The sequence below is a fragment of the Saccopteryx bilineata genome, chromosome 8 (genome assembly GCF_036850765.1).
Source record: "Saccopteryx bilineata isolate mSacBil1 chromosome 8, mSacBil1_pri_phased_curated, whole genome shotgun sequence".
Taxonomy (NCBI): Eukaryota; Metazoa; Chordata; class Mammalia; order Chiroptera; family Emballonuridae; genus Saccopteryx; species Saccopteryx bilineata.
This window is the reverse complement of record NC_089497.1, coordinates 37,077,491-37,105,335: the sequence shown is the minus strand read 5'-3', so window position 1 is coordinate 37,105,335 and position 27,845 is coordinate 37,077,491. Positions and strand designations below refer to the sequence as shown.

The 27,845-nt window shown below is 37.4% G+C and overlaps 1 protein-coding gene across 1 annotated transcript in view; it reads left to right on the top strand.

Moving 5' to 3' along the window:
* The first annotated feature begins 204 nt into the window (after positions 1 to 204).
* IFT57 (intraflagellar transport 57) overlaps positions 205 to 27,845 on the top strand; it is an 83,476-nt gene continuing 55,835 nt past the window's right edge. Inside the window, exons 1-5 of the mRNA XM_066241378.1 lie at positions 205 to 500; positions 2,966 to 3,128; positions 3,988 to 4,106; positions 8,786 to 8,873; positions 19,562 to 19,630. Of these exons, the coding sequence (XP_066097475.1) occupies positions 289 to 500; positions 2,966 to 3,128; positions 3,988 to 4,106; positions 8,786 to 8,873; positions 19,562 to 19,630 (651 nt within the window). The 5' untranslated portion in view covers positions 205 to 288. The remainder of the gene's footprint in view (positions 501 to 2,965; positions 3,129 to 3,987; positions 4,107 to 8,785; positions 8,874 to 19,561; positions 19,631 to 27,845) is intronic.

Here is a 27,845-nt window from a genome sequence, read left to right as displayed (position 1 = left end):
ATTTAAAGCAGCAGCGGGAGGAGTTACGGTCCAACCTGCGGAGCTGGAGCCCCGCCCCGTGGGCGCGGCTGCCTCCCAGGCACTTCCTCCCTAGAGGCAGAGGAAGGGGCGGGTCCTATGACGCAATACACAAAGCCGGCCCTGGTTGGAGGAAATTTAGAAAATCGGGGCGGGGAAGGAGGAGGAGTTAGTTTCCCTGGTGACGGGTCGCCCGGCGGTCCCCTGGTAACCGGTTGCCGCAGTCCTGGCTGGAGTAGCGGACGTTAGGCTCTTTCTGTCCGTTGGGCGATGGCGGACACCGGGGCAGCGGTCTCGCCGGCGGGTTTGGAGGATGGAGTGGCTCGGTCCCGAGGCGAAGGGGCAGGAGAGGCGGTCGTAGAGCGGGGGCCCGGCGCGGCCTACCACATGTTCGTGGTGATGGAGGACCTGGTGGAGAAGCTGAAGTTGCTCTGCTATGAGGGGGAATTCCTCCGGAAGAACAACCTGAAGCCCCCGTCCAGGTGGGTGCCCTGGTCCCCGGAGCCTGGGTGCTGGCGAGGCCCAGGGAAGATGCCTTCCTCCGGCCTTTCGGGGAACGCCGAGTGCGGGTCAGCAAGCGCTTGCCTCCCCCTCTTCCTTTCCAGGAAAGGGCACTTGGCCCCAGACTTGGCGACGGAGGGCCACCGCGGAGCTCCCGGGGATTTGTCCTCGGGGATTTGAATAGAGAGAGAAAAGTGTTGGAACAGGAGAAAGGATCGGAAGACAGCTTGCCTTGTCTTTAAAAGCACAAACGCACCTCCACACATCAAACTTTTTTTATGATTACAAAAGTAATAAAATCCCTATTGTAGATAACTAAACACACACACACACACACACAAGAAAATATGTAGAAAAATACTAAATCACCCGTAATTTCATCCCCACAGATGAATGCCGTTATCATTTTAGAACTGTCTCTAGTTTTTTTTTTCCACCGCGAGAACCTGCCCCTCCAGCTGGGCACCGTGGCTACAGGTCCTTGTTGAGCACTTCCTGTGCAGTTAGTGAAATTGTTGCCTACTTGTCATGGTTTAAAGAACTTTGGCCTTTTCAGTAACAGTCCTCTCAGAAACTGAGAATTGGGAAAGACAAATGAAATGACAAGTACCGGAATTGTCTCCTAAATACTGCCCTTCTGGTGGGGAAAAACACATCATATTCTGAAGCCGGTGCCTTTGGTTGCTGAGAACAAAGCTAGCACTTTCTCCACCAGTCAGTGTAGCTTAGTTGATAGATCAAGTAAGTTTTATAGCTTTTCCTTCACATTAATACATGCTTATATTTGTTTAGTGTATAAGAGATAATTTAGGTTAAGAATCTGTACTACTTTCTCTCTATGGCTCAGTTTCCCTCCACACTTTTGATTTCATTCCTGCTCTCTTTCAGTAACTTGAATTATAAGGTATGTAAGCTTTATGTTAACTGTGCATATTGCAAAGTCAGTCCATAATAGGAGAAAAGTTAGAAGAAAAGTAGTGTTGTTTGATCAACATTTTCTGTGTTAAAGAATGGATTTTTCCCCAAGTATCTTTTTCAGACTAAAAGAAAATAGCCTTGAGGTTCTATTGATATATCCTCTGTACTGTTTCTTCAGGAGTTCAGTAAGATACTTTGAATCATGGATCTTGAGTCATGGATTTGCATGGATATATCTTAGTTTAATGGTTCTCAAAGTGGGGTCTTGAGGCCAGCAACATCAAAGTTGCCTGGGAACTTACTAGAAATGCAATCCCACAGGTCGCTTCCTGGGTCTACTGTATCAAAAGTTCTAGACGTGGGGCCTGGAAGTCTCTATTTTAACAAGTTTTTCAAGTGATTCTGATGCATGCTAATGTTTCAGAAACTCGGTCATAGGTCTACAGAATGTGTCAGAATCCATTCCTCTTTCCTGGAGTTATCAATCAATAAGGGAAAGTTAAGTTGTTACCAGTAGGTATTTCAAGAGGGTTGTAAGGCAAGAACTTCATAGCCTTTATTTCTTCTCTGCTTTCTGTTATCTTCCAAGATATTTATACTTATCCTGCAGGAAAAAAAAATTGGAAACATGAAGCAGACTGCTGATTTTAATGAAAAATAGCTGTAATAACTGAATACAATTATAAACATAATAGTAATAGCTATATATTAACAAAGCAAAATAAGATCTTTAATCAAACTGAATTGAATGTTGTTGGCTAGTAAATTTTATTCCTGGCATGTTTAGGTATATTAATCTTCGTAGACTGTTTTTAGTAAGTTAGGTGAGTTAGCAAAAAAATCAACAAATATTTGTTATTTGTTAGACTGGGGGTGTGATTCTCAGTGTTTCTTAATCCTGGCCATACCTTAGATCTATCTAGAAAGGTTTTAAAATATACCATTACTGGGGCTTCACTTCCAGAAGTTTTGATTTAATTCTTGAGGGAAGAACTGTTTGGTCAGATACCAATAGTTTGATGAGTTCTTCAGGTAATTCAAATATGCAGCCAAGACGAGAACAATAATTTAATGTAGCTGATAGACTAGAAACAGTAAATAAAGTTACCAATAACATTGTAAAAAAATGTAAAAGTGCATAATGAATAATAATTAAGGTATTTGTTTTGAAATTTTGAGATTCTTTTGATTGTAAATTACCATTTTTCAGGAAGTACTCTCCTATTAATTATTCCTGAAACATAAATTATTTTGGCAAAAGTTCTGTATGCTCAGTTTTTTAACATGTCCTGCGTTTTCCGAGTGTAAGGTCTTTGATCTAATATTTTTTATACAGTAGTTATTGTCCTGTCTATTAAAAACTTGGAACGTGAGTGCTGAGGATTATTAAACATTCCAAAGAGTGAATTAACAATGTCTTTTGATTTTAAAACTATTTGAAAAAAAAGTTTTTTGGCAATTCTGGACTTACCTCTTTTAGTTACTATAGACTTTGCAATATTTCGCTCTCCGCTCTTGTTTTGAACAGACACTATTTTGCACTGCCTACCAACCCTGGTGAACAGTTCTACATGTTTTGCACTCTTGCTGCTTGGTTGATTAACAAAGCAGGACGCCCTTTTGAGCAGCCTCAAGAATATGATGACCCTAGTGCAATAATATCTAACATACTATCTGAGCTTCGATCATTTGTAAGTGTAAACAACTTTCTTCTTTCTGCATGTGTTCAAGTTATGAATTTTAATATTATTAATTTAACAACATAAATGCTAGCCTTTTAGACGGATTCTCTGTGGATATCTATCTACCTAGCCATATAATATGTACACATACATACACAGATATATATATAAAATTACATCTGGATTTATTTTCAGTTAAAACCTCAAAATGATTGATGTAACATTAATGCCACTTCTAAAATTACTCAGTGTAAAACCTTCATAGCCCAGAGGAATATTTTTCTTAATCTTGATATGTCTCAGAAGTAAATTTGTGGATACTTAGTTCTCCTTAAAAATGATTTAAAAAATCTAGGAAGCTGAAACAATGTTTTGAAAGAGAACTTTTATTTAATAGGCCATTACCAGTTTTACTTTTCATTTCTGATTTTTCCTGAATAGTTTTTATTTCTGATTTTTTCTGGGGATAGGCAATAAGAATTTTCGACACACGTTATGTATTTTTGACAGATGAATTACTCTGTCCTTCTTATGGGATTTGATGATATGACACCAAGCTAGTGGTTTTGTTGGATTTTACCCTAACAATATCGATGATTTGTTCTGCTGTCACGAGTTGTTATTGCCTTTTAACTTGATACTTTTGACAGTAAAATGTCTTCATTTTCCTTTAGTTTTTTTATGCATCAGTGAATTTAAAAGAAAACTAAATAGATGGATTTTTAAGAAGCAATGTAATTACAGTTATTTTAAATCATATTTGAAAAATAGAGAAGTAATAAATTTATTCAGCAGTACTTGGCTTAAAATATTTTGACATTTTATATATAAGTAACAAATAATACCCTGTTTATCTTTTGCATTTCAGGGGAGAACTGCAGATTTTCCTCCTTCAAAATTAAAGTCGGGTTATGGAGAGCATGTATGCTATGTTCTTGACTGTTTAGCTGAAGAGGCATTAAAATATATTGGTTTCACCTGGAAAAGGTAAAAATTACCCAACCTGGCAATAGTAGTTTTATATATATAGCTTTTTCTTTCAAGGGTACAGAGCTATTTAATTAAACAGATAAAAAGTATTTTCTCTTGACTGTTTTTTAAACTGAAAATGCCACAGATGATTAGAAAAGTCAGTAAAGTATAGACCAGGCATGGCCAACATACGGCCCGTAGGCCAGATGCGGCCTGCGTAATGAGTTTATGTGGCCCGCGATTAAATTTTTAATATTCTCTGCTACTTTAAAATCTCAACTACTCAGAAGTGGAAGCGTCTTTGATTATTGGAAGTCAAGATATTTAAGAAGATAGTGATATGCGGAAAAGAATTCTGCGTGTGACTAATCTAGGGTTAACTTCCAATAATTGGTCGAATGAATTCACGATACTTCTTTATTTTTTAAAACAATTTCATTATAAAGATTTACAACTTTTATACTTGTCTGTATTTGATATGAACTGTTTGACGTTCAGCGGCGATGTGAAACCCACATTCTTTTAGGCGGAGTTTGCCAGTGCTCACCCAAGGTCAAACAATTCGTTATTTTTGTGATCAAGTGTGCTGAATCAAGTGGCATTGTAGCATAGACAGTAGCTGCAGTTGATAACTGAAAACGTTGTTCAGGCTGTTTGTAAAACAAAATAATTGTTTTATTTGTGATAGTAACCCCTTCAAGCTCATTCTATTAATTAAATATTGTTTCAATTGATTATAATACAGTTTGGATATTTATACGGTATATAATTATATTTTTATTAAAATATAGTTTCATTAAAATAATATTGTATATTAAAATTTTTTTCACTCACTTATTCATAAACAAATTACGTAATAAAATTTTGTTTACTTCAATGAATTGTTTCTGTATTTAACATTTTTTAATTTTAATAGTTTGTCCGGCCTATGAAAAAAGTTTTCTTTCTAATCTGGCCTGGGGGCAAAACCTGTTGGCCAGGCCTGGTATAGACACAATGGAATGTCTGGTGTCTTCAAAGCCAGTTCTGATATTATTGCATCCTTTTGCAGTTCATATATATAATTATTAAAGGTTTAACTATAACTGTTTATCCTTGTCCATTTAGGAAATTTTTTAAAAGTCTCTGTGTATATTTCTACATGCAAACATGGTGTACACAAGCAGGTAATTGATAGCTGCAGGTCTAAGGGAAATTAGTATACTAGTTTAAATAGGTTTTTTTTCCTTTGCTTAAAGCAACCGGGCAAAAATAATGCCTAAGAAGCCAATGGACACCCCTTAGACATTGTTCAGTGCTCTTTCTCTGACCCGACAGTGCTTTGTTTATATTTGTATTACTGTATTTATCACATGGCATTAAAGCCATTTGTTTATAGGTCTGGCATCCTTGCTAGAAATGATGAGAGCTGCATGTATTCTCTATGGCCGTTAGCATACACCTGGTATATTAAAGATGCTTAATTAATGGATGAAGGGATCAATTATTCAGAAGCTGTTAATTTAAGTAGGTTATAATGAGAAAATGTAAATTTGGTCCTTTGAAGATTTAGATTATTGATAGGCTAAGAGATTGTGAAATGCATTATTCAGGTAAGACATGAGCACGCAGTGATTTTGATGAGAACTGATTTCTGTGGAAAGGTGTGTACATTGTTTCCTGTTAGCAGTGTAATTACATTCTCTCAGCTAGATTGTCTACTTCCCACTAATAGGTACTGTTCAAAACCTACTCAACTTTGGTTATCATCTGGTTGAATCACGTGAAATTATACAGTTATTCATTTATTTTTGAGCTAAAAAATGGCAATTTCAATGCTTCAACCCCAAATATTACCACTTAGTGCAATATAAAGAATGATTCACATTAGTTCTTCAATTAGATTCCAAGAAGTGATAAGTTATGCTGCTTTGTTTCACATTTTTTAAAAATTATTAAATCTATTATCTAGTGTATTTTAATTTAACAGAAACTATTGGTTTCTCAACCACAATTAAATTTTGTACTTCCTTTGCTTCTGGACATATGTTATTCTTGGACATGGCCATGTATTGTGATTTGGATAATTCATAATATATATATATATATGGTCTACCGGAAAGTTCTGTTTGTTTCTATCACAAGTTTCGACACATAAGCACATGTTTATTTGGCGCATGTGTGCCTCTCTATTTTTATCACTTAATGTATACATACTGACATAGCAAATTAACTAAAACAAAGTTGATTCACGTTAGTCTTATGTGTGAAGTGATAGTGTACCCATGGCTACTGATAAAGTTCATTTACGCCACTGTAATTTTTACGAATTTCAACAAGGAAGAAATGCTGTAGAAGCATGTCTGTCGCATCCACTGTATTCCCTGGACTTAGCACCCTCCGACTATCTCTTGTTTATGTCCTTACAAAATTTTTTGAAGGGCAAAAAATTCAAAAATGAAAAAGATATCAAACAAGCACTGGTTCAATTTTTCGCATCAAAAGATAAAACATTTTTCAAAAATGGGATATACAAATTGCCCTCACGCTAGCAAGAAATCATTAATAATAATAGCAATTATATTATTTAATAAAGTTTATTGACGGTAAGAAAAATTTGTATTTTGTTTTATTCCAAAAATGGACAGAACTTTCTGGTAGACCTTTTATATATATGAATATATGAAAGAAAAAGGGGGTAAATATTAAAATAGGCAGTAGAGAATATATCTGCTATGTGATTTGCAAAGTACATAGAAGTTACATATTTATAGATGATTATTATATATATCTAAATATGCCCAAATCCTAGAACAGTGCTTATACGCTATATCTTATTCTAAGTAAATAAAAAATAGGAAATTTATTCTTTAAGAAGATTGATTTGGTTTGCAATAGTTGCCTTTCTTAATATTAAATATTCATTTTTATATTTTATTAACATGTTCAGATATGAATTTTTTTTTTTTTTCATTTTTCTGAAGCTGGAAACCGGGAGAGACAGTCAGACAGACTCCCGCATGCGCCCGACCGGGATCCACCCGGCACGCCCACCAGGGGCGACGCTCTGCCCCTCCGGGGCGTAGCTCTGTTGCGACCAGAGCCACTCTAGCGCCTAGGGCAGAGGCCAAGGAGCCATCCCCAGTGCCCGGGCCATCTTTGCTCCAATGGAGCCTCGGCTGTGGGAGGGGAAGAGAGAGACAGAGAGGAAGGAGAGGGGGAGGGGTGGAGAAGCAGATGGGCGCTTCTCCTGTGTGCCCTGGCCGGGAATCGAACCGGGGACTCCTGCACGCCAGGCCGACGCTCTACCACTGAGCCAACCGGCCAGGGCCCAGATATGAATTTTTAAAATAGTCTCCAGAAATGAACCCAAACGCTTCTGGATATTGTTAATATGGGAAATACATATTGTTAATCTTGATGGTGAAATGATATTTTAATACTTAATGTTAGGACCACTAATTGATTTTGGAAATCTAATTTGGATTAAAGCTGGAGCTCTTCTTATTACTTCTATAGAAATACATTTCTGGCCTGACCTGTGGTGGCGCAGTGGATAAAGCTCTGACCTGGAAACACTGGGGTTACTGGTTTGAAACCCTGGGCTTGCCTGGTCAAGGCACATATGGGAGTTGATGCTTCCTGTTCCGCCTCTTCTCTCTCTCTATTTCTTTCTTTCTCTGTCTTTCTCTCTCTCCTTTTTAAAATGAATAAATTAAAAAAATTTCAGATTCATCAAAGATGTAAATGTGAAAAATGAAACTATAATATTACTAAAAGGGCAGAGGGGCGTATGAGATGTGCTGTGTGGTGTTAAAGCTAGGATCTGTGCACAACAAGTTTGCAAAGTCAGTGTAATAAGAATTGTTAGTTCCGATTAACCAAGATTTTATTTGCAACAAACTAGAAAAACACTTTTAACACAGGTTAGGCCATGCATTCATTTTCTTAATATACAAAAGGTCAAAGGACATAAATAGGCATTTTTCTGATAAACACAGATAACCAATTAAAACATGAAACGGTATTCAACCACTTCTATGTGAAAGAAATACAGTTAAAGCAAGAATGAGATATTTTCACTTAAATGATTGGCAAGGATTTAAGTTTGTTTTTCATATTGGTGAATACCTTGAAATAGAGCCACTGTTGTTTGAAGTATAACTTTATAGAAGTCAGTTTTTGCAATATCTAGCAAAACAAAATGTACAAAGTTGTTGACCTAGCCATTCTATTTGTACAAATTTGTTCTAATAGTATGTACATAATGATAAATATACAGTGATGACCTTTGAAATATTGTCTAGTAAATAAATGAGAAACAACCGCAATGTTCAGCCATAGATTGCTAATTAAATTAATATTATGATACTGCTGTTAAATGGAATACATACAAGTGATAGAGGAAGAGATATGTATAGGTACTTAAATGTAGTATATTAGTAAGTGAGGAAAGTACGTTGAATAGCAGTGTACATGGCATAGCCTATTTGTGTAAATTTTTTCCTTATAAATTTGTAGATAAACAATACTACTTTACACAGAAAGTTTCAGGAAGAAGACCTCAAACATTTAACAGTTATTATGGAAGAGGGGTGGAAAAGGACAAAAATCTATTGTAAAGAAGATCCTTAATAGTCACAGTGTATATGCCTTTTTGTCCTGCTTAATTTTTATTTTCATCTCTCATCTCATATTAAGCTTTGTTATTTTAGACCAACATACCCAGTGGAAGAATTAGAAGAAGAAATTATTCCAGAAGATGATGCAGAATTAACGTTAAAAATGGATGAAGAATTTGTGGTATGAGTGTTATTGAACTTACTGTTCATTTTCACATTGGAATTCTTCTCCTTTTAATTTCCTAGCCTTCCATTTTCTGGAATATATTTTATTTTTCTAGAGACAGAAAGCTGTTAGAGTACCATGTACAGTTTGGTTAAGTTAATGCTCATGTTCTCTAATGATTGAGGTCTAGATTTTAGCAGAGGTTCTGACAGGCAGTAGTAGATGTGGTGGTTCGTGAAAGAGTTAACCACCCTGATGTTGTATGAAGATTATAGACCCAATGATTATAGACTCTTTAATTTTAATTTCGCCTCAGGGTGGTTAACTCTTTTGCAGACCAGCAGTGGTCCACAGAGCAGTGGTTGAAAAACACTGCAGTAGACCACTAGTTATATAAACAAACATTTTATTAACAACTACTCATGATCTTAAATAGGTCATAAATAATAAACTATTTAGAACCAAATAATAGAATTTTAGAATTAATACATTGTGCTTCCTAAGAACACCATTTATTTCTCAGGAACTCAATTATGCTTCTGAAATAAAGATAAATAGGAATTCTAGAATTCTACAATTTTCAATGCAAGAACTTTAAAAAATACTTGTAAATACCAATATCATTTAAATCAGGGGTCTCAAACTCACGGCCCGCCGAACAATTTTGTGCGGCCCGCAGACTAATCCACGGGCTTACTTAATTTTATCCAAAATATTTTGAACTTCATGGATTAGTCTGCGGGCCGCACAAAATAGTTCAGCGGGCCGCGAGTTTGAGACCCCTGATTTAAATTGTTTGGCAGCATCTTGGCTTTTCTGTTCTCTGTCCATAGTGTGAAGCTGTAAAACAGATTAGACTAGTAAAATGGTAGAAACAGCTCTTTCACAAAACCAGAGATGGATTAACCCTGGTGTGGTAGGAAATATAGATATGATCTGAAATGAAAATGGCAGTGTATTTTACTTTCATAACTCAGTAAAATTTTCCAGGTGATTTTTAAAATTAATATATAATAAGTATAGTCTGTATTTCCATTTAAATAATTTATTCAGCTAACAGGTGATATAAAGATATTAATCACTGCATTGTTTTATTGCAAATGCTGAAAATAACCATTAAAGAACTTAGGCTATATCCAAATAGTGGAATATGATGTATCCATTAAAAATTGCTTTTTAAGACTTGTTTGTAAGAAATACAAACTTAGAGTTATAAGATAAGTTGCAAGGATATAATGTACAGCATAGGGAGTATAGTTAATGTGATGACAGGTGGTGATTCCTAGACTTATGGTGACTACTTCCTAAAGTATATATAATATATATTGAATCACCAAGTTATATACCTGAAACTAATAAAATATTATATGTCAACTATAATTAAAAATTAATGTAAAAAAAGTCTACCTTGCTTCCCCCAAAATATATACCAGTATGTACGTGTAGTCAAATTACTGGATTTTAAAGTCACGTGAAATGAAATATTTTTTCTCTGTATGGCTATGCCGCAAACTGAATATATGTATATGTATTGTATTTTTCGCTCCATAAGATGCACCTGACCATAAGACACACCTAGGGTTTTAAAGAGGAAAATAAGAAAAAAATATTCTGAACCAAATGGTGTATTAAAATATTTAATAAAATGCCATATTTTTCACTCTATAAGATGCACAGGCATTTTTTCCTCCACTTTGGGGAGAAAAAAAGTGCATCTTATGGAGTGAAAAATATGGTATATGTATATATACATATATATATAAATATATAGACACATACATGTATGTGTGATGTATAGATATATACATGTGTGTGTATATATATATTTTTAAATAAATTGCAGTTTAATTGAAAAAATGTTTACAAAGAAATGCTTGTGGCATGGACATGATAATATACTGTATACATAAACTCAGCTATGTAAAATATGCAAAAAAAGAAAATATTAATGTGTTAACATTAGTTATATATGAGTAGCAGAATTGTAATTGTTTTCTATTCTGTGCTTTGTATTTTCAAAATACTTAATATGTTTTATAGAAGTAAAAAGACCGTTATAAAACTAGTCAATTTAGAAGGATCTTTTTTAACTTGATACATTTTAAAGGTAAAAATATATTCATTCATTCTATGTGTGTTTATTGAGCACCTGTTATGTAGTAGGCACTAAGACCCTAGTGGTAGAGCAGGGTGCTCCAACATTGGGTGCATAAATGTTTACAATGGTTATATCCTCTTGTTGGATTGTTCCCTTTATCATTATATAGTGTCCTTCTTTGTCTCTTTGGTTTGTTTTAAAGTCTATTTTGTCAAATATAAGTATTGCTACCCCAGCTTTTATTTCCATTTGCTTGAAATATCATTTTTATTCCTTTACTTTTAGTCTTTTGTTCTGAGGTGGTTCTCTTATAGACAGCATATATATGGGTTTGCTTTCTTATCAATTCAGCCATTCTATGTCTTTTGATTGGAGCATTTAAGCCATTTAGATTTAAAGTGGTTATTGATAGGTACTCATTTATTGCCATTTTACTCTTTTAACTATGTACCTCTTTTTTTCCCTCCTTCTTAAAGCAGGCCCTTTAACATTTCTTGTAATACTATTTGTGGTAACAGATTCCTTTAGCTATTTTTTTTTTTTTTTTTTGGTCTGGGTATCTCTTTATTTCTCCTTCAATTTTAAATGATAGCCTGGCTGGGTAAAATAGTCTTGGTTGTAGGTCCTGACTATTCCTCACTTTGAATTATTTCCTGCCAATCACTTCTAGCCTGAAATGTTTCTCTTGAAAAATCAACTGACAGTCTTATAGGAGCTTCCTTGTAGGTAACTTGCTGCTTTTAAAGATAAAGGATTCTCTCTTTATCTTTAACCTTTACCAATTTAAATATGATGGATATTGGTGTGGGCCTCTTTGGGTTTTTCTTGTTTGGAACTTTGTACACTTCCTAGACTTTTGTGTCTTTTTCCTTCACCAGGTTGGGAAAATTTTCAGTATTATTTCTTCATATAGGCTCTCAATCCCTTGCTCTCTCTCTTCTTCTGATACCCCTATGATACAGATGTTGTTACTCTATGTGTTGCCCCAAATGTCCCTTAAATTGTTCCCTTTTTAATTCTTTTTGCTATTCTGATAGTATGTTTTTTTTTCTACCTTGTTTTCCAAATCACTGATTCTGTCCTCTGCTTCATCCAGCCTACTTTTTATTTCTCACAGTGTATTCCTGATGTCAGATATAGTATTCTTCATTTCTGAGTGGTCCTTTTCTTTATGGTTTCTATGTCCTTTTTCATGCTGCTTTCTTTACTAAGTTCCTTGAGCATTCTTATCACCATTACATTGAACTCTTTGTGTGATAAATTGTTTTTCTCCATTTCATTTAGCTCTTTTTTCTGGATATTTATTCTGTTCTGTCATTTGGGACTTATTTCTTTGTCTCCCCATTATGGCTGCCTCTTTGTGTTTGTCTGTATGTTTGTATTAGATAGATCTACTATGACTTTCAGTCATCATGGAGTGATCTTATGTAGTAGGTATATTTTTGGACCCTATGGCATTGTCTCCTTGATCACCTGAGCCAAGTGCTCCAGGAATGACCCGTGTGGGTTATGTGGGCCCTCCTGTTATAATTGTGTCTTGATTGCTATTCGCCCATTTGTGCATGGGATCAGTCCTCAGGCTCTCTGTGTGGCTCAGCCACATGTTAGGAGACAAAACAAATATCAGTAAATTAAGATTGAAATCATATCAAGCATCTTCTCTGACCATAATGGCATGAAACTAGAAATCAATCACAAGAAAAAAATCTGAAAACACATGAAGACATGGAGGCTAAATAACGTGTTACTAAACAATGAATGGGTTAACAATGAGATCAAGGAAAAAAATTCAAAAGATACCTTGAAACAAATCAAAATGAGAACACAACAACCCAATATCTATGGTATACAGTGAAAGCAGTCCTAAGATGGAAATTCATAGCATTACAGCTGTACTTCAAGAAACAAGAAAAATCTCAAATAAACAACCTTACTTTACACTTACAGGAACTAGAAAAAGAACAACAAACAAAGCCCGAAGTGAATAGAAGGAAGGAAATAATAAAGAGCAGAAATAAACAAAATAGAACCTAAAAAAAGTACAAAAGGTCAATTAAACAAAGAGCTGGTTCTTTGAAAAGATAAACAAGATCGAACCTCTGACTAGACTCATTAAGAAAAAAGAGGACCAAAATAAATAATATTAGAAATGAAAGAGAAGATGTAACAATTGACATCACAGTAATACAAAGGAATGTAAGAAAATACTGTGAAGAAATATATGCCAAAAAATTAGTCTACAGCAGTGGTCCCCAACCTTTTTAGGGCCACAGACTGGTTTAATGTCAGAAAATATTTTCACGGACCAGCCTTTAGGGTGGGACGGATAAATGTATCACGTGACTGAGACAAGCATCAAGAGTGAGTCTTAGATGGATGTAACAGAGGGAATCTGGTCATTTTTTAAAAAATGAAACATTGTTCAGACTTAAATATAAATAAAACGGAAATAATGTGAGTTATTTATTCTTTCTCTGCGGACTGGTACCAGATGGCCCATGGACCGGTACCTGTCCGTGGCCCGGAGGTTGGGGACCACTGGTCTACAGAAACTAGATAAGTCCCTAGAAATATACAATCTTCCAAAACTGAATCAGGAAGAATAAAAAAAAAACCCTGAACACATAGATTACAACCAGTAAAATTGAAGCAGTAATCAAAACCTCTCAACAAACAAAAGTCCGGGATCAGATGGCTTCGTAGGTGAATTTTACCAAACATTCAAAGGAGAGCTACCCTGTTTCCCCGAAAATAAGGTCTCCCCTGAAAAGAAGACCTAGTGTGTCTTTAGGAGCAAAAATTAATATAAGATACTGTCTTATTTTCGGGGAAACAGGGTAGATTGTTGTACATGAAAATAGAGTCACAAGAAATTCTTGATGGAATTCAGAGTTTGACTGGTTATGCTGATATTTGTGATGATATGGCTACAGTATATTAATAAGTGTTGATATTGTTCAACAATAAATGTAAATTCTTGTTCATGGAAAAATAAGACATCCCCTGAAAATAAGACCTAGTGCATCTTTAGGAGCAAAAATTAATATAAGACATGTCTTATTTTTGGAGAAAAATGGTAACACCAATTCTCAGACTTTTCCCAAAAATTCAAGAGGAGGGAAGAATTGCAAGCTCATTTTAAAAGGCCAGGATTATCTTAATTGGAAAACTAGGTAAAGATGCTACAAAGAAAGAAGATTATAACCTGACCTGTGGTGGCGCAGTGGATAAAGCATCAACCTGGAACATTGGGGTCACTTTTGAAACCCTGGGCTTGCGTGGTCAAGGCACATGTGGGAGTTGATGCTTCCTGTTCCTCTCCCCACCCTTCTCTCTCTCCTTTGCCACTTCTGTAAAATGAATAAATAAAAAAAATTTAAAAAACACCCCAAAAGGTTATAGACCAATATCCCTGATGAACATAGATGCTAAAATCCTTAACAAACATTAGCAAACCAGGTATAACAATATATCAAAAAGATCATACACCATTATCAAGTAGGATTTATTTCAGAGATACAAGGCTGGTAGAATATCCACAAATCAGTTTACATGATACGCCACATAAAATGAGAGATAAAAATCATATGATCATATCAATAGATGCAGAAAAAGCATTTGATGAAATCTGGCATGTATTTGTGATAAAAACTCACCAGTGCAAATAGAGGGAACATACTTCAATGTAATAAAGACCTTAGGTGACAAACCCACAGAGCCAACATCATATTTAATGGGCAAAAACTATAAGCATTCTTCTTAAGATAAGAAACAAGAGAGGGATGTCTGCTATCACCCCTCTTATTCAACATAGTACTAGAAGTTCTAGTCACAGCAGTCAGACAAGAAGAGAAAAGGCATCCAGATTGGAAAAGAAGAACTGAAGCTATCGTTCTTTGCAGATGACATGATGCTGTATATAGAGAACCCTATAGATCCCACCAAAAAAAAACCTACTAGAACTGGTAAATAAATTCACTAAAGTGGCAGTATATAATATAAATAGCCAGAAGTCAGTTGAATTTTTTTTTTAAACTTAGTGAGAGGTGCAGAGGCATGGAAGCAGAGAGACAGACTCCCGCATGTGCTCTGACTAGAATCCAGCCACCTAGCTCCCTAGAGGGTGTTGCTCTGCCCATCTGGGACCACTGCTCCATTGCTTGGCAACCAAGCTATTTCAGTGTCTGGGGCAAGGCCATGGAGCCATCCTCAGCGCCTGGGACCAACTTGCTCCAACCAGTTGAGTCATGGCTGCAGAAGGGAGAGGTGTGAGAGGGTTAGAGAAGCAAACAGTCACTTTTCCTGTGTGCCCTCACTGGAATTCAAACTTAGGATTTCCATATGTTGGACTGACTCTCTACTGCTAAGCCAACTAGCCAGGGCTATCAGTTGCATTTTTATACACCAATAATGAACTCTCAGGAAAACTAAGAAAACAACCCATTCACAGTTGCTTCAACAAGAATAAAATACCGAGCAATAAATTTAACCAGGTATGTAAAAGTCTTGTATTCAACTAATTATAAGGCACTGGAGAAAGAAACTGAAGAAGATACAGATAAGTGGCAACATACCATGTACTTGAATAGGAAGAATTAACATAATTAAAATGTTCATACTACCCAAAGTAATGTTTACATTCAGCATGACTCCCCTCAAGATACAATTGCGTATTTCACAGAACTATAACAAATATTCCAGAATTTCTTATGGAACCAGAAAAGACCTTGAATAGTGACAGCAATCTTGAGAAAGAACAACAAAGTTGGAGGAATCACGCTACCTGATATCAAACTACTAAAGGTCCATAGTAATCAAAACAGCACGAGATTCTCATAAAAACAGACATGTAGGTAATGGGACAGGATAGAGACCCTGGAAATAAATCCACACCTTACAGTCAATTAATATTTGACAGAAGAGGCAAGAACATACAATGGAGTAAAGATAGTCTATTCAATGAATGGTGTTGGGAAAATTAGACAGATACATGCAAAAAAAAATGCAACTGGACCACCTTCTTACACCATATACAAGAATAAACTCAAAATGGATTAAAAACTCAAGTGTTAGATATGAAACCATAAAATTGTAGGAAAAAAATAGGCAGTAAAACCTCAGACATTTTTCATAGCAATATTTTTTCTGATATATTATCTTGGGCAAGGGAAATGAAAAAAATAAATTGTACTACATCAACCAAAAGATTTTGCACAGTAAAGGAAACCAACAAAATGAAAAGACAACCCACTGAATGGGCAAACATATTCGCTGATACATCTGGTAAATGCTTAATATCCAAAATTTATAAGGAACTTATAAAACATAACACCAAAAAAACCAAAATAATCCAATTAAGAAATGGGCAAAAGACCTGAATAGACATTCTTCAGAGAAGATATAGATATGGCCAGTACACATATGAAAAGGTGCTGGCTGTCTCTGATCATCAGAGAAATGCAAATTAAAACCACAATGAGATATCAACTCACACCTGTCAGAATGGTTACCCTCAATAAATCAACATACAAGTGTTGGCAAGGATGTTTAAAAAAGAATTCTCATGCACTGCTGGTGGGAATGCAGACTGGTACAGCCACTGTGGAAAACAGTATGGAGTTACCTCAAAAACCTAGAAATAGAATTGCTTTATGATTCAGGAATTCCATTTCTCAGAATGTATCAAAAAGAAACCCAAAACACCAATTTGAAAAAGTATATGCACCCCCTATGTTCATTGCAGCAGTATTTTAAAAATAACCAGGATTTGCAAGTATCCATCAATAGATGAGTGAATGGAAAAGCTGAGGTCCATTTACATAGTGGAATACTACTCAGCTGTAAAAAGAAGGAAATTTTGGCCTTGGCAAGTTGGCTCAGTGGTAGAGTGTCGGCCTGGCGTGTAGGAGTCCTGGGTTCGATTCCCGGCCAGGGCACACAGGAGAAGCGCCCATCTGCTTCTCCACCCCTCCCCCTCTCCTTCCTCTCTGTCTCTCTCTTCCCCTCCCACAGCCAAGGCTCCATTGGAGCAAAGTTGGCCCAGGTGCTGGGGATGGCTCTGTGGCCTCTGCCTCAGGCGCTAGACTGGCTCTGGTAGCAACAGAGCAATGCCCCAGATGGGCAGAGCATCGCCCCCTGGTGGGCATGCCTGGTGGATCCCGGTCTGGCGCATGCGGGAGTCTGTCTGACTGCCTCCCCGTTTCCAGCTTCAGAAAAATACAAAAAAAAAAAAAAGAAGGAAATTTTACCTTTTGCAACAGCAAAGGTCTTTGGGGTCAGTGCTCTAATCAACTGAGCTTCCTGGCCAGGGCTTTCATAACTATTTACTAGTTACTAGTCTATTGACAAATGCCTGGACCTATCCATTTAGCTTTAAAGACATAACTTGAAACTGCTAATTTGGAAAAAATATGTAAAAGCATACTTGTCAGAAAGATAACCCTATATGGCCCTATGAGGGCAGAAACAATTTTGTGCTTTTTTTTTTGTATCCTGTTTATTGTGCAGTGCCTGATGCATAGTAGGTATTCATTAATTATTTGACCACAAAATCATCTGTCACCACATTGCTGTGTAACTTTCAGAAATTATAGCTATTTTTCCCCCCTGAGAAACCTTTAAGGTTCCAAGCAGCATTGTTAGGTGGGTAAATTAGAGAAACAAACTAGAAAGCAGCCTCATCACACATTTCTTCCCAACTGTGAGTTAATGACCTATTGTCTTAAGACCAAACTCAAGGCCTTCCTAAAGTGATTGCCTTTGAAGTTGTTAGTTCCCTTAGTAAAGTCTGTTGAAGTGATGTTTTTTTCGTTCCCCTTCTTCTTTACTGTCATCATATTATTCTAAGGGGTCCTCTTATCTCTCCCATTCCTCTGGCTAAGGAGAAGTGGATCAGTGCTAAAAAGCCTTTGGATGGTTAGATATTACTTCATTTTGTTGCCTGAGTTTGTGGAGTGACTCAAGATGGATGATTAAGATCATTTCTGACAGAATGAAGTTCTATTACACAGGGGTCCCCAAACTTTTTACACAGGGGGCCAGTTCACTGTCCCTCAGACCGTTGGAGAGCCGCCACCTACAGTGCTCCAGTACACTGACCACCAATGAAAGAGGTGCCCCTTCCTGAAGTGTGATGGAGCCGGATAAATGGCCTCAGGGGGCCGCAATTTGGGGACGCCTGATAGGAACTAGAAAACTCAGGTTTAGACTGGCTAAATCATGATAGGACACATTGATAACTATTAAAGAAAGAAAATGTATTGGTCACAACAGAATCTTCTCACCTGCGGTATGTAATCATATCCTTAGTTATTGGCAGTAAGATAATTAAGAGAGTGCATATTAGGCAAAGAAGTGATAGGAAATTGTTGAGTGCCCTCTAAATTACTAAGATTAGAATCCTCAATTTATTTTAAAGCTGTTTTCTCTGTTTATATTTGAATTCTTTTTGAATGCTCTCAGTAATGTTCAGTAACTTAAGTACTTTTTCTAGTACCTACCTACTACTAAAGCTTTTTACCTGTTAGTGTTCAATCCAGTACAATTCAGCAAGTATTGATTGATAATCTATGTAAATAGCATTGATTAGGTTGTTGCAAAAATATTATAAACTTGCCTCTTCTCCCATGGGCATTGAGTCATTGGCATTTTAATAATTTACTCTCCTTGTTAAGTGCCGCAAACACAGAAGAGACTGAGCTACTTTTAAAGGTGCGCTTCAGTGTGTACGCTTAGGATTTAAGATGTAAAGAGTTCAGTTTTTATCTACACCTCTATGCCCTTCCTAAAAAAGTAAACATCACGAGTGTATAGAAACTGCATTTCTATTATTTTATGTTTTATTAAAATCTTTCTAGTTCACCAAAAATTAACAGTTTCACATCTTAGTTTAGTGGCCCGACCCCCAGAGATTCTCAGTAGATCTAGGATGGAGCTTTAGAATATGCATTCTTACAAGCTCCCAGGACATGCTGATGCTGCTAGTCTCAGAACCACCTTTTGAGAATCTACTGTCTTACGTAACTTTTAAATTCTTGAAGGTGAAGATTGTCTTTGCAATCTACCACTGCTACTCTTGTATACCTCTACATGTGGAATGTCCACCAAACAACACCACTTTTTTTCTTTACAAGACTTGGGGATATTCTTATTTAATTTGTTTCACCCACTATATCACTTGTCACTATAAAGACATTTGAAGAGAAAGGGAAGCTAATGTTTTGTCCTACAAGGTCATAGAACCTGATCACACTCCATATTTCCTATATATTAGGGAAGGGATTACCATATTTCCCAATGTATAATACACTTTCGTGTATAAGACACACCTTAATTTTGGGGCCCAAAATTTGAAAAAAAATGTATTACATAAAGCACTGGTTGTTCCACTCGGTCGTGCTTTTTTGTTGTTGTTGTTTCCCGTGTGGGCCCTGACTGGGAATCGAACCTGCAGCCTTGTTGTTTTAGGACGACACTCTTAACTGACTGAGCTAACCCAGTAGGGCCTGTATTAGTCTGTGTAGAATATGTATGTGAGAGTTGGAAATACATTTTTAAATGATAAAGTTTTATAATCAGTAACTTAAAATTCTTTTGTTTTCCTAAGGAGGAAGAGACAGACAATGAAGAAAACTTTACTGATCTCAATGCTCTAAAAGCCCAGACTTATCACCTGGTAAGTAGCATGGTATTTACACAGGGCTTACAAGCAGTTAGTACACTTTTCCTGCTGGAAATTGAAAGAAGTAGAAACCATTGTTGGTCATTGTTTAGTGCATCATTTGAAAAGTTGTCCTCAAAATTGTTTCCTTTATATAAAATGCAATAACAAATATAAAAATTTGGAGGTGCAAGGCCCTGGCTGGTTGGCTCAGTGGTAGAGTGTCGGCCTGGCGTGCAGGAGTCCCGGGTTTGATTCCTGGCCAGGGCACACAGGAGAAGCGCCCATCTGCTTCTCCACCCCTCCCCCTCTCCTTCCTCTCTGTCTCTCTCTTCCCCTCCCGCAGCCAAGGCTCCATTGGAGCCAATTTGGCCCGGGCGCTGAGGATGGCTCTGTGGCCTCTGCCTCAGGTGCTGGAATGGCTCTGGTCGCAACAGAGCGGCACCCCAGATAGGCAGAGCATCACCCCCTGGCGGGCATGCCGGGTAGATCCCGGTCGGGCATATGCAGGAGTCTGACTGCCTCCCCTTCTTAAGTTTCCAACTTAAGAAAAATACAAAAAAAAAAAAAAAATTTGGAGGTGCAAGGAAGGCAGGCAGCTGCAATGCAGTGCTTCTCCGTAAACCGAACATAATCATTTGCCTTATGTCATTTTTTTATTATGGAAATACATATATTATGTGATTTCAAGGTTTTTTTTCTTAATAATGGGCCAGTATTGAAGTGTTGAATGGTCTTAATCATAGGAAAGTAGCAATTAAATGATAATTAAATTCAGTGTTAAGTCTTTGAGATAAAATGGATTATATTAAGATTGGTATATAGATAGTCAGACAATCCTGTAAGTCAGAGTTTGCTTTGTTCAGTTAGGAAATAGGTCCAGTCCATGACAGAGAACCTGCTGCATGCGCTGTTTCACAAGTTACGGGATTTTTGTATTTCCCTCTATGTATGTTGTATTTCAATAAGGTGACACCTACTGCATGCTCAAAAAAGTACATATGGAAAGTAATATTCTCATTTGTCCTTTGTATCTTTTTTTTTTTTGTCTGAACTTTACAAACAAGTTTGGGTCTAGTTTTGGGTTAGTTTCATAAGGACTTCCTTGGCCACCCCACCCAAGGATGATTTCTCATTTCTCATTTACTGCCTTGGAATTATTAGTCAGCATTAGTTATTACTCATGATATGTGTGTGTTTTCTGCCCAACTTGAGATGTAATTTAACCTAATGATGTAATTAACGTGACTGAGTCTGTGAGTTGACTTTAATACTTTTAATGTTTACTAGGTGTCTGATCTTACACAGATTTCCAAACTTCATGTGCCTATCATTCTCATCTGTAAAATAAGGATAAAAATATTACCTCTTTCATAGAGTTTTTAAAGATTAATGGAGCTACTATGTGTAAAGTATTTATTACCATGTCTGGCCCATAGAAAGTGCTTGATAAATGTTGGCATAAGCCAAAACCTCATCTTTCCCCCAATTCCCTCTCTCTGATAATAGGGATAACTATCAATTTTAATGTTCTCCATGGTGTAACACAGACGATACTGAATGAATAATTTTTAAGTGAATGAATGTAGTTTTTATTGCTCAATTAAAAATTATATCAGAATAATACGTTAACATTTAAATCTAAACAAACTCCAGTTGTAACAATACATTTGCAGATCACTTTAGAGCATTCAAAGTACTTTAAAACACATTTTAATGACCTTGTGAAGTAATTGAATAGATGTTGTTATCTCCACTTTACAGATACAAAATCTGAAATTTATAACCTTAGGATCTTTTAAAAATTTATAACCTTAGTTAATCTTTTAAAAAGCTAATAAATTACAGAAGCTAAATTTGAACTCAGTTTCTTCAATCTCTCGAATCTGTTATTTTTTTCTTTCCCTCATAACTAGAGTTCAACAGGGTAGGTATGGTTTGATTCCTGGCTTAAGCAGGTACACAGTGGTGCTTGGTTTTCCTGCGCATGGGTTGAAAATGATGACAATAAAGTTCTCCTAGAGTAGAGATGCATACGCAGTTATTCTCAGAAAGAAACTGTCATTTGTGTTATTCTTGTACTGATGTGATTAGAGGCTTGGGATTCCCTGCGGACCAAGTAGTTTGGATTATTGGGAGCAAGGTAATTTAATTTGCCTCTACCACTACTCTTAAGTCCCTATTGGTCCTGATTTCAATTTTTCACCTCAATTAAGCTATAACCCCCTACTTGTGCCATTGTAAATGATCTAAGTATTAGATCCTTCGGATAAATATTATATAGTATTATACCCTTTCAAACTAAGACTATGTATGGTTACGTTTTCACAAGAGGAAGAAGTCTGAACAGCTGGTGTTTGTGAATGGTCAACCATAAAGTACTAATGAAACAGAAAACTCCTTCGTATTTTAAAAATCTGGCAAGCTTATGATGTTGTATGATGTTGCCCATAGAGCCATCTGCCTGAGACAGCTGTATCTGACCATAGCTTGTGATGGTTCAGGCTCCTCTTTCTCCAAGACAGAATTACTGTATAGGTTAATTACACAGATCTAAGATTTTATGTTTCATGCAGCAGGTGGACTCGCAATGCAGAAGAAATACTATTTTAGAAAAAGTTGAGTGTGATGAATTCTTCACTAGGACAGGAATGAAGTGTACTGTGTAGGAAATTAGTAGGACATATTAAATGTGTATGTGACTGCCAGCCCAGCTGTGTAGATCACAACAATCCCTCTCCACATGTGGTTTGGAAACAATAGATGCTTCTCCAGTCATCCTTTATTTTATCTCGTCACCTTGCTTTATTTTTCTTCGTAGACCCTGACATTATATTAATTTCTGGTTTGTTTCTTGTCTACACGAACCACTGGAATGCAAGCGCCTGCAGAGCGGCAGCTTTTCTCACCTGGGCCTGGTGTGTAGAAGGGACTCAACACTGAACAATATTGAATGAATTCATATATGCATGAACACTGTTTCGTATTTAGAATTTTACAGGCAAGGTGCAGTTTAATCTTCATGGAGAAAAGAGTCTCTCAACAATATTGTAATTGCATCTGTGTACCATGTAGGATAATACAGGAAAAGTCTACACCTCTTCTTTTGTTAAAGTGAAATCTGTTCCCTGAAAAGTATACTCTTAGTATCCTGATAATTCCAGAGAATGGGTATATACAAGCATTTTCCTGAGATTTGTGTTCACTGGAACAAGAGAGAATGTAAATGAAAAAGATGTATGTTGCAGATTGTGTTCTCTGGACGTGGACACTGAACCCGAGTTTGGGGTGCAATATGTTTACTGTGAAGGAACACGGGATTGGGCTGAGGGAGAAGTCGAGCTGCAGCTCAGGCCTGACACAGCCTTGGCCGACCTTGTGAGGACTCTGGAGGGAGTGGTGCCTGCTGGGCCCATTGGCTGGAGGCAGGCTGGGGGGGGGGCAGAGCCCCAGGTGACTGCAGCTGAGGCGGAGCCTGAGGGAGCTGACAGCAAGCTGGGAGCTCTTTGCTGGCTGCCTTCCCCGCAGCTGAGCAAGTCTTTCCTTGAAAGACGACCTGGTGGTCCATCGTCCTGACTGCCTCAACATATTTGAAGCTGGAAGGTGCTTATGTGAGGAATTTGTAAGGAGACAGTGTGTGGCCATTGACTAAACTTTGCAATGTCTGCCTAGTTGGATCTCGACACAGCAGTAATATTTCATGAACGTTGAAAACTATTCTAAGAAAATAGTTCTTCTTATCGAAGATAAATACTTATAGTGGTGAAATTGGTTTGCTTGGGAAGCAAGTGTTTTCAGAACACTTATTTACTTTAAAGTTTGAAAATTACAGGGTGGGGCAAAAGTAGGTTTACAGTTGTTTGAATGGAAAATAATACAATAAGAATAAATTAGAATACAAGAATAAACTGTTTTGCATACCCACAATTGTAAACCTACTTTTGCACCACCCTGTATATTTAAAGCCCGGTTCTTATTGTGTGGTCTTCCTGTCTAATTCTCTTATCTCAGTTACGGTTTTGCCAAATAAAATTTTCAAGAAGATAACTCCTACAATTAGTGAGAGATTGCTTTACCTTCCAAAATTTTATTTGCAGGTTAGTTATTTGAATTTTGATAGAGCGTTTCTTAGAAGGAAAAATAAATGGATGAATATTAGGCTTTAAGGCTAGCCCACAAAGTTTTACATTTTCTCTGTTTCTCTTATTTTTGAATATTTTTGAAACTGAAATTCCGCTGGCGCCTCCCTCAGAGTGATCACGGGGCAGGACCCCCGTGCTGTATTAAAGCTGCGACATGTGGGCAGGGCCTGTGATGCTCAGGGACGGTAGAGTGTTCAGAGATGGAAGGCGTAGGAGCAGAGAGGGGAGGCTCTGGGGGCGAGGTGTTAGGGGTGGTCTGGTCCTTGCTCTCTCTAACTTGAGCATCGCTAGTGGAAATTGCCTGCATGTTCGTGGTAGCGACCCTGTGAGTGGGAGTGGTCTTGGTCGCTGCCCTCCATTCTGCAGCTCAGTGGAAGCGCAGCAGCGTGTTCTGGCAGCATAGCAGTCATTCTCCCCCCGTGGAAGATGGCAGGGGAGCTGCGCTCTCCGAATTCTATTTTTAAATGCCCATCACTTCATTTCAAAACATTTTTTTTAAACATGCCATAGATACCATTCTTCCTTGAGATGCTAAATTTGAGGTTTTAGAAACCAACTCCTGAGTTAGACAGTATAAAACCAACTATCTCAAAGGGTTTAAACACAATTGGTTTTTAATTACTTAGCAAAAAATTCATTGTACCAAGAATGAGAGAATTTTTAGCTTAAAAAGCAAAAGCTGTAGGGAAGTAAAAGTCTAGGCTTAGAATAAAAAGTGTCGTCATGACAAGTCTGCAGTATTATCATCATAAAGGGGAAGGAGGTGGATCTACTTCAGTTACTATCTTAATACTTTACATTTCCTTCATTTCACATATTAGTTATAATTCTCAACAAAAACTGTCCTTTCTGAATAATACAGGGGGAAAATACCATTGTACAATATAACTTGTTCCATAAGTTACTGCAGGTTCATATTCCTGCTTGAGGAAAATGACTTTTCTTCTCATTTCCTAAAACATTGGAATGTTAGTCCTACTATTTGTGCTGTGACTGTGAGAAGTCTATTACTTCACAGGAGAAACAGTAAAAACGCTACATTTAAGTGTAATGGAGCACAATGTGACTGAGTAAATGCTTTCATTTTTCTGGTAACTAATCAGCACCACCCCATCAGGTGAATAGGAAATATAGGTTAGAGGAAAAAGCTGTACTCCTCCCTGCTCAGAGGAGGCTCAAATGACACTTCTTGCTGGATGTAAAAGAGCGTTTTTTCTTGATCTTTAGTGTAGTTTTGAACCTATACTGAAAATGAGAAAGATCAGTATTTTCATCCTGGTTTTATTATGAGCCTATCAAGAAGGAGGGCAAGGACTTTGCAAGGTCCCTTCCAAATCGAGTCCATAACTTCAAGGTAGATGCCATGGTTAAAATAGAAACTGTTGGTAAAATCCTGGCTGCACCACTCCAGCCACATGACTATAGCAAATTAACCTCTCCGTGACTCTGCACTCTTATCTGTAAAATGGGGACACAATTCTTCCCATTCATTTTGAGATTACCGTAGCAACTTGTGGACATCACCTAGCATGATGCATAGCCCTTGATGCATTTCTTATCTTATATAACTTTTCACCTTTCCTTGGGATCATTTTACTGACATTCTTATGTGCTATAGGAGAATAAAAAAGCCCTGATCTTTCAATACTAATTAGCTTCTAGATTGCCATTACATTTTTTTTTTTTTTTTTTTACAGAGACAGAGAGTCAGAGAGAGGGATAGACAGGGACAAACAGACAGATACGGAGAGATGAGAAGCATCAATCATTAGTTTTTCGTTGCGACACCTTCGTTGTTCATTGATTGCTTTCTCATATGTGCCTTGACCGCAGGCCTTCAGCAGACCGAGTAACCTCTTGCTCGAGCCAGTGACCTTGGGTCCAAGCTGATGAGCTTTTGCTCAAACCAGATGAGCCCGTGCTCAAGCTGGTGACCTTGGGGTCTTGAACCTGGGTCCTCGGCATCCCAGTTCGATGCTCCACCGCCTGGTCAGGCTAGATTGCCATTAAGTATTTTTGAGTAAGAAGCTCGCATAGCATGTAAATTATCAAGAAGCTTGCATTTTGATGTAAATTAGGAAGCCCTGGTGATACCCTGATTTTATTTTCATATTTGTGACATGGATTGCTATTGAAGGCCCACTAGACTAAATCTGCTGTCATATAAGATCTCCACTACAGAAATAACGAAGGGGTATTTGAAGAAAATTGATATAATGATTTTTTCTGTAGCAATTATTTGAGAATTATCATTTTATAAATAAATAGGTTATGTTCCTTTTTTTATTTAGAAAATTAAACTTAATGGGTAACATTGATCAATAATAGTATGTAGGTTTCAGGTAAACATTTCTATAACTTTTCTTTTTTTTGTATTTTTCTGAAGTTGGAAACGGGGAGGCAGTCAGACAGACTCCTGCATGCTCCCGATCGGGATCCATCTGGCATGCCCACAAGGGGGCGATGCTCTGCCCATCTGAGGTGTTGCTCTGCCGCAATCAGAGCCATTCTAGCGCCTGAGGCAGAGGCCACAGAGCAATCCTCAGCGCCCTGACCAACTTTGCTCCGATGGAGCCTTGGCTGCGGGAGGGGAAGAGAGAGACAGAGAAGAAGGAGAGGGTGAGGAGTAGAGAAGCAGATGGGCGCTTCTCCTGTGTGCCCTGGCTGGGAATCGAACCCGGCACTCCCCACGCCAGGCCGACGCTGTACCACTGAGCTAACCGGCCAGGGCTATAACTTTTTTTTTTTTTAAGTGAGAGGAGGGAATATATGATAGTAAGATAGACTCCCACATGTGCCCCAACAGTGATTTACCCAGCCACCCTGTCTTGGGACAATGCTTGGACCAACCGAGCTATTCTCAGCACCTGGGGCTGACACTGGAACCAATTGTCGAGTCATTAGCTGTGGGTAGGGAAGAGGGAGAGAAAGGGGAGAGGGATAGGGAAAGAAGCAGATGGTTGCTTCCCTTATGTGCCCTGATTGGGAATTTAACCTGGACCATCCATACACTGGGCCTATGCTCTATGCACTGAGCCAATTGGCCAGGGTTACATTTCTATAACATTTGAACTGTTGATTGTGTTAGGTGTCCATCATCTAAAGTCAGATTATTTTCTGTCACCAAATGTTTTTTCCTCTTTACTCTCCCTAACCCTCTCCCACCGGGAAACCACTTTTATCTATGTCCATGAGTGCCATTTTTATATCCCACTTATGTATGAAATCATATTGTTTTTACCTTTTTCTGTTTACTTATTTCACTTGGTATAATATTCTCAAGGTCCATCTATGTTGTTGTAAATGGCAATATGTCAATCATTTCTTATGGCTGAGTAGTATTTCAGTGTATATATCATATATACCACATCACCTTTATCCAATCCTCTATCAAAGGACACTTTGGTTTCCATTTCTTGGTCACTGTGGATAATGCTGCAGTGAACATGGGGGTGCATACCAATGTTTTCAAGCTTTGGGGGTAGGTACCCAGTAGAGGGATTGCTGGGTCATGTGGTAGTTCTAGTCTTAATTTTTTGAAGAACCACCATACTTTCTTTCATAATGGTTGTACTAATTTGCATTCCCACCAGCAGTGAATGAGAGTTCCTTTTTCTCCACAGCCTCTCTAACACTTGTGATTACCTGTCTTGTTGATAATAGCCAATCTAACAGGTGTGAGGTGGTATCTCATTGTAGTTTTGATTTGATTTCTCTATTAGCTAGCGAAGATGAACAGCTTTTCATATATCTGCTGGCCATTAGTATGTCTTCTTCGGGGAAGTGTCTGTTCAGGTTTTCTTACCATTTTTTTAATTGGATTGTTCGGCTGTTTGTTGCTGAATTTTGTGAGTTCTTTATATATCTTGGATGGTAACCCGTTATTGGAGCAGTTGTTTGCAAATATCATTTCCAATTTGTTTGGCTACCTTTTTGTTTTGTTGTCAGTTTCTTTTGCTGTGCAGAAGATTTTAGTTTGATACAGTTCTATTTGTTTATTTTTACCTTTACATCCTTTGCCTAAAGTGTTCTCTACGGTGAAGGTTCATAAGTTTAGTACTTATATTTTCTTCTATGTAATTTATTAT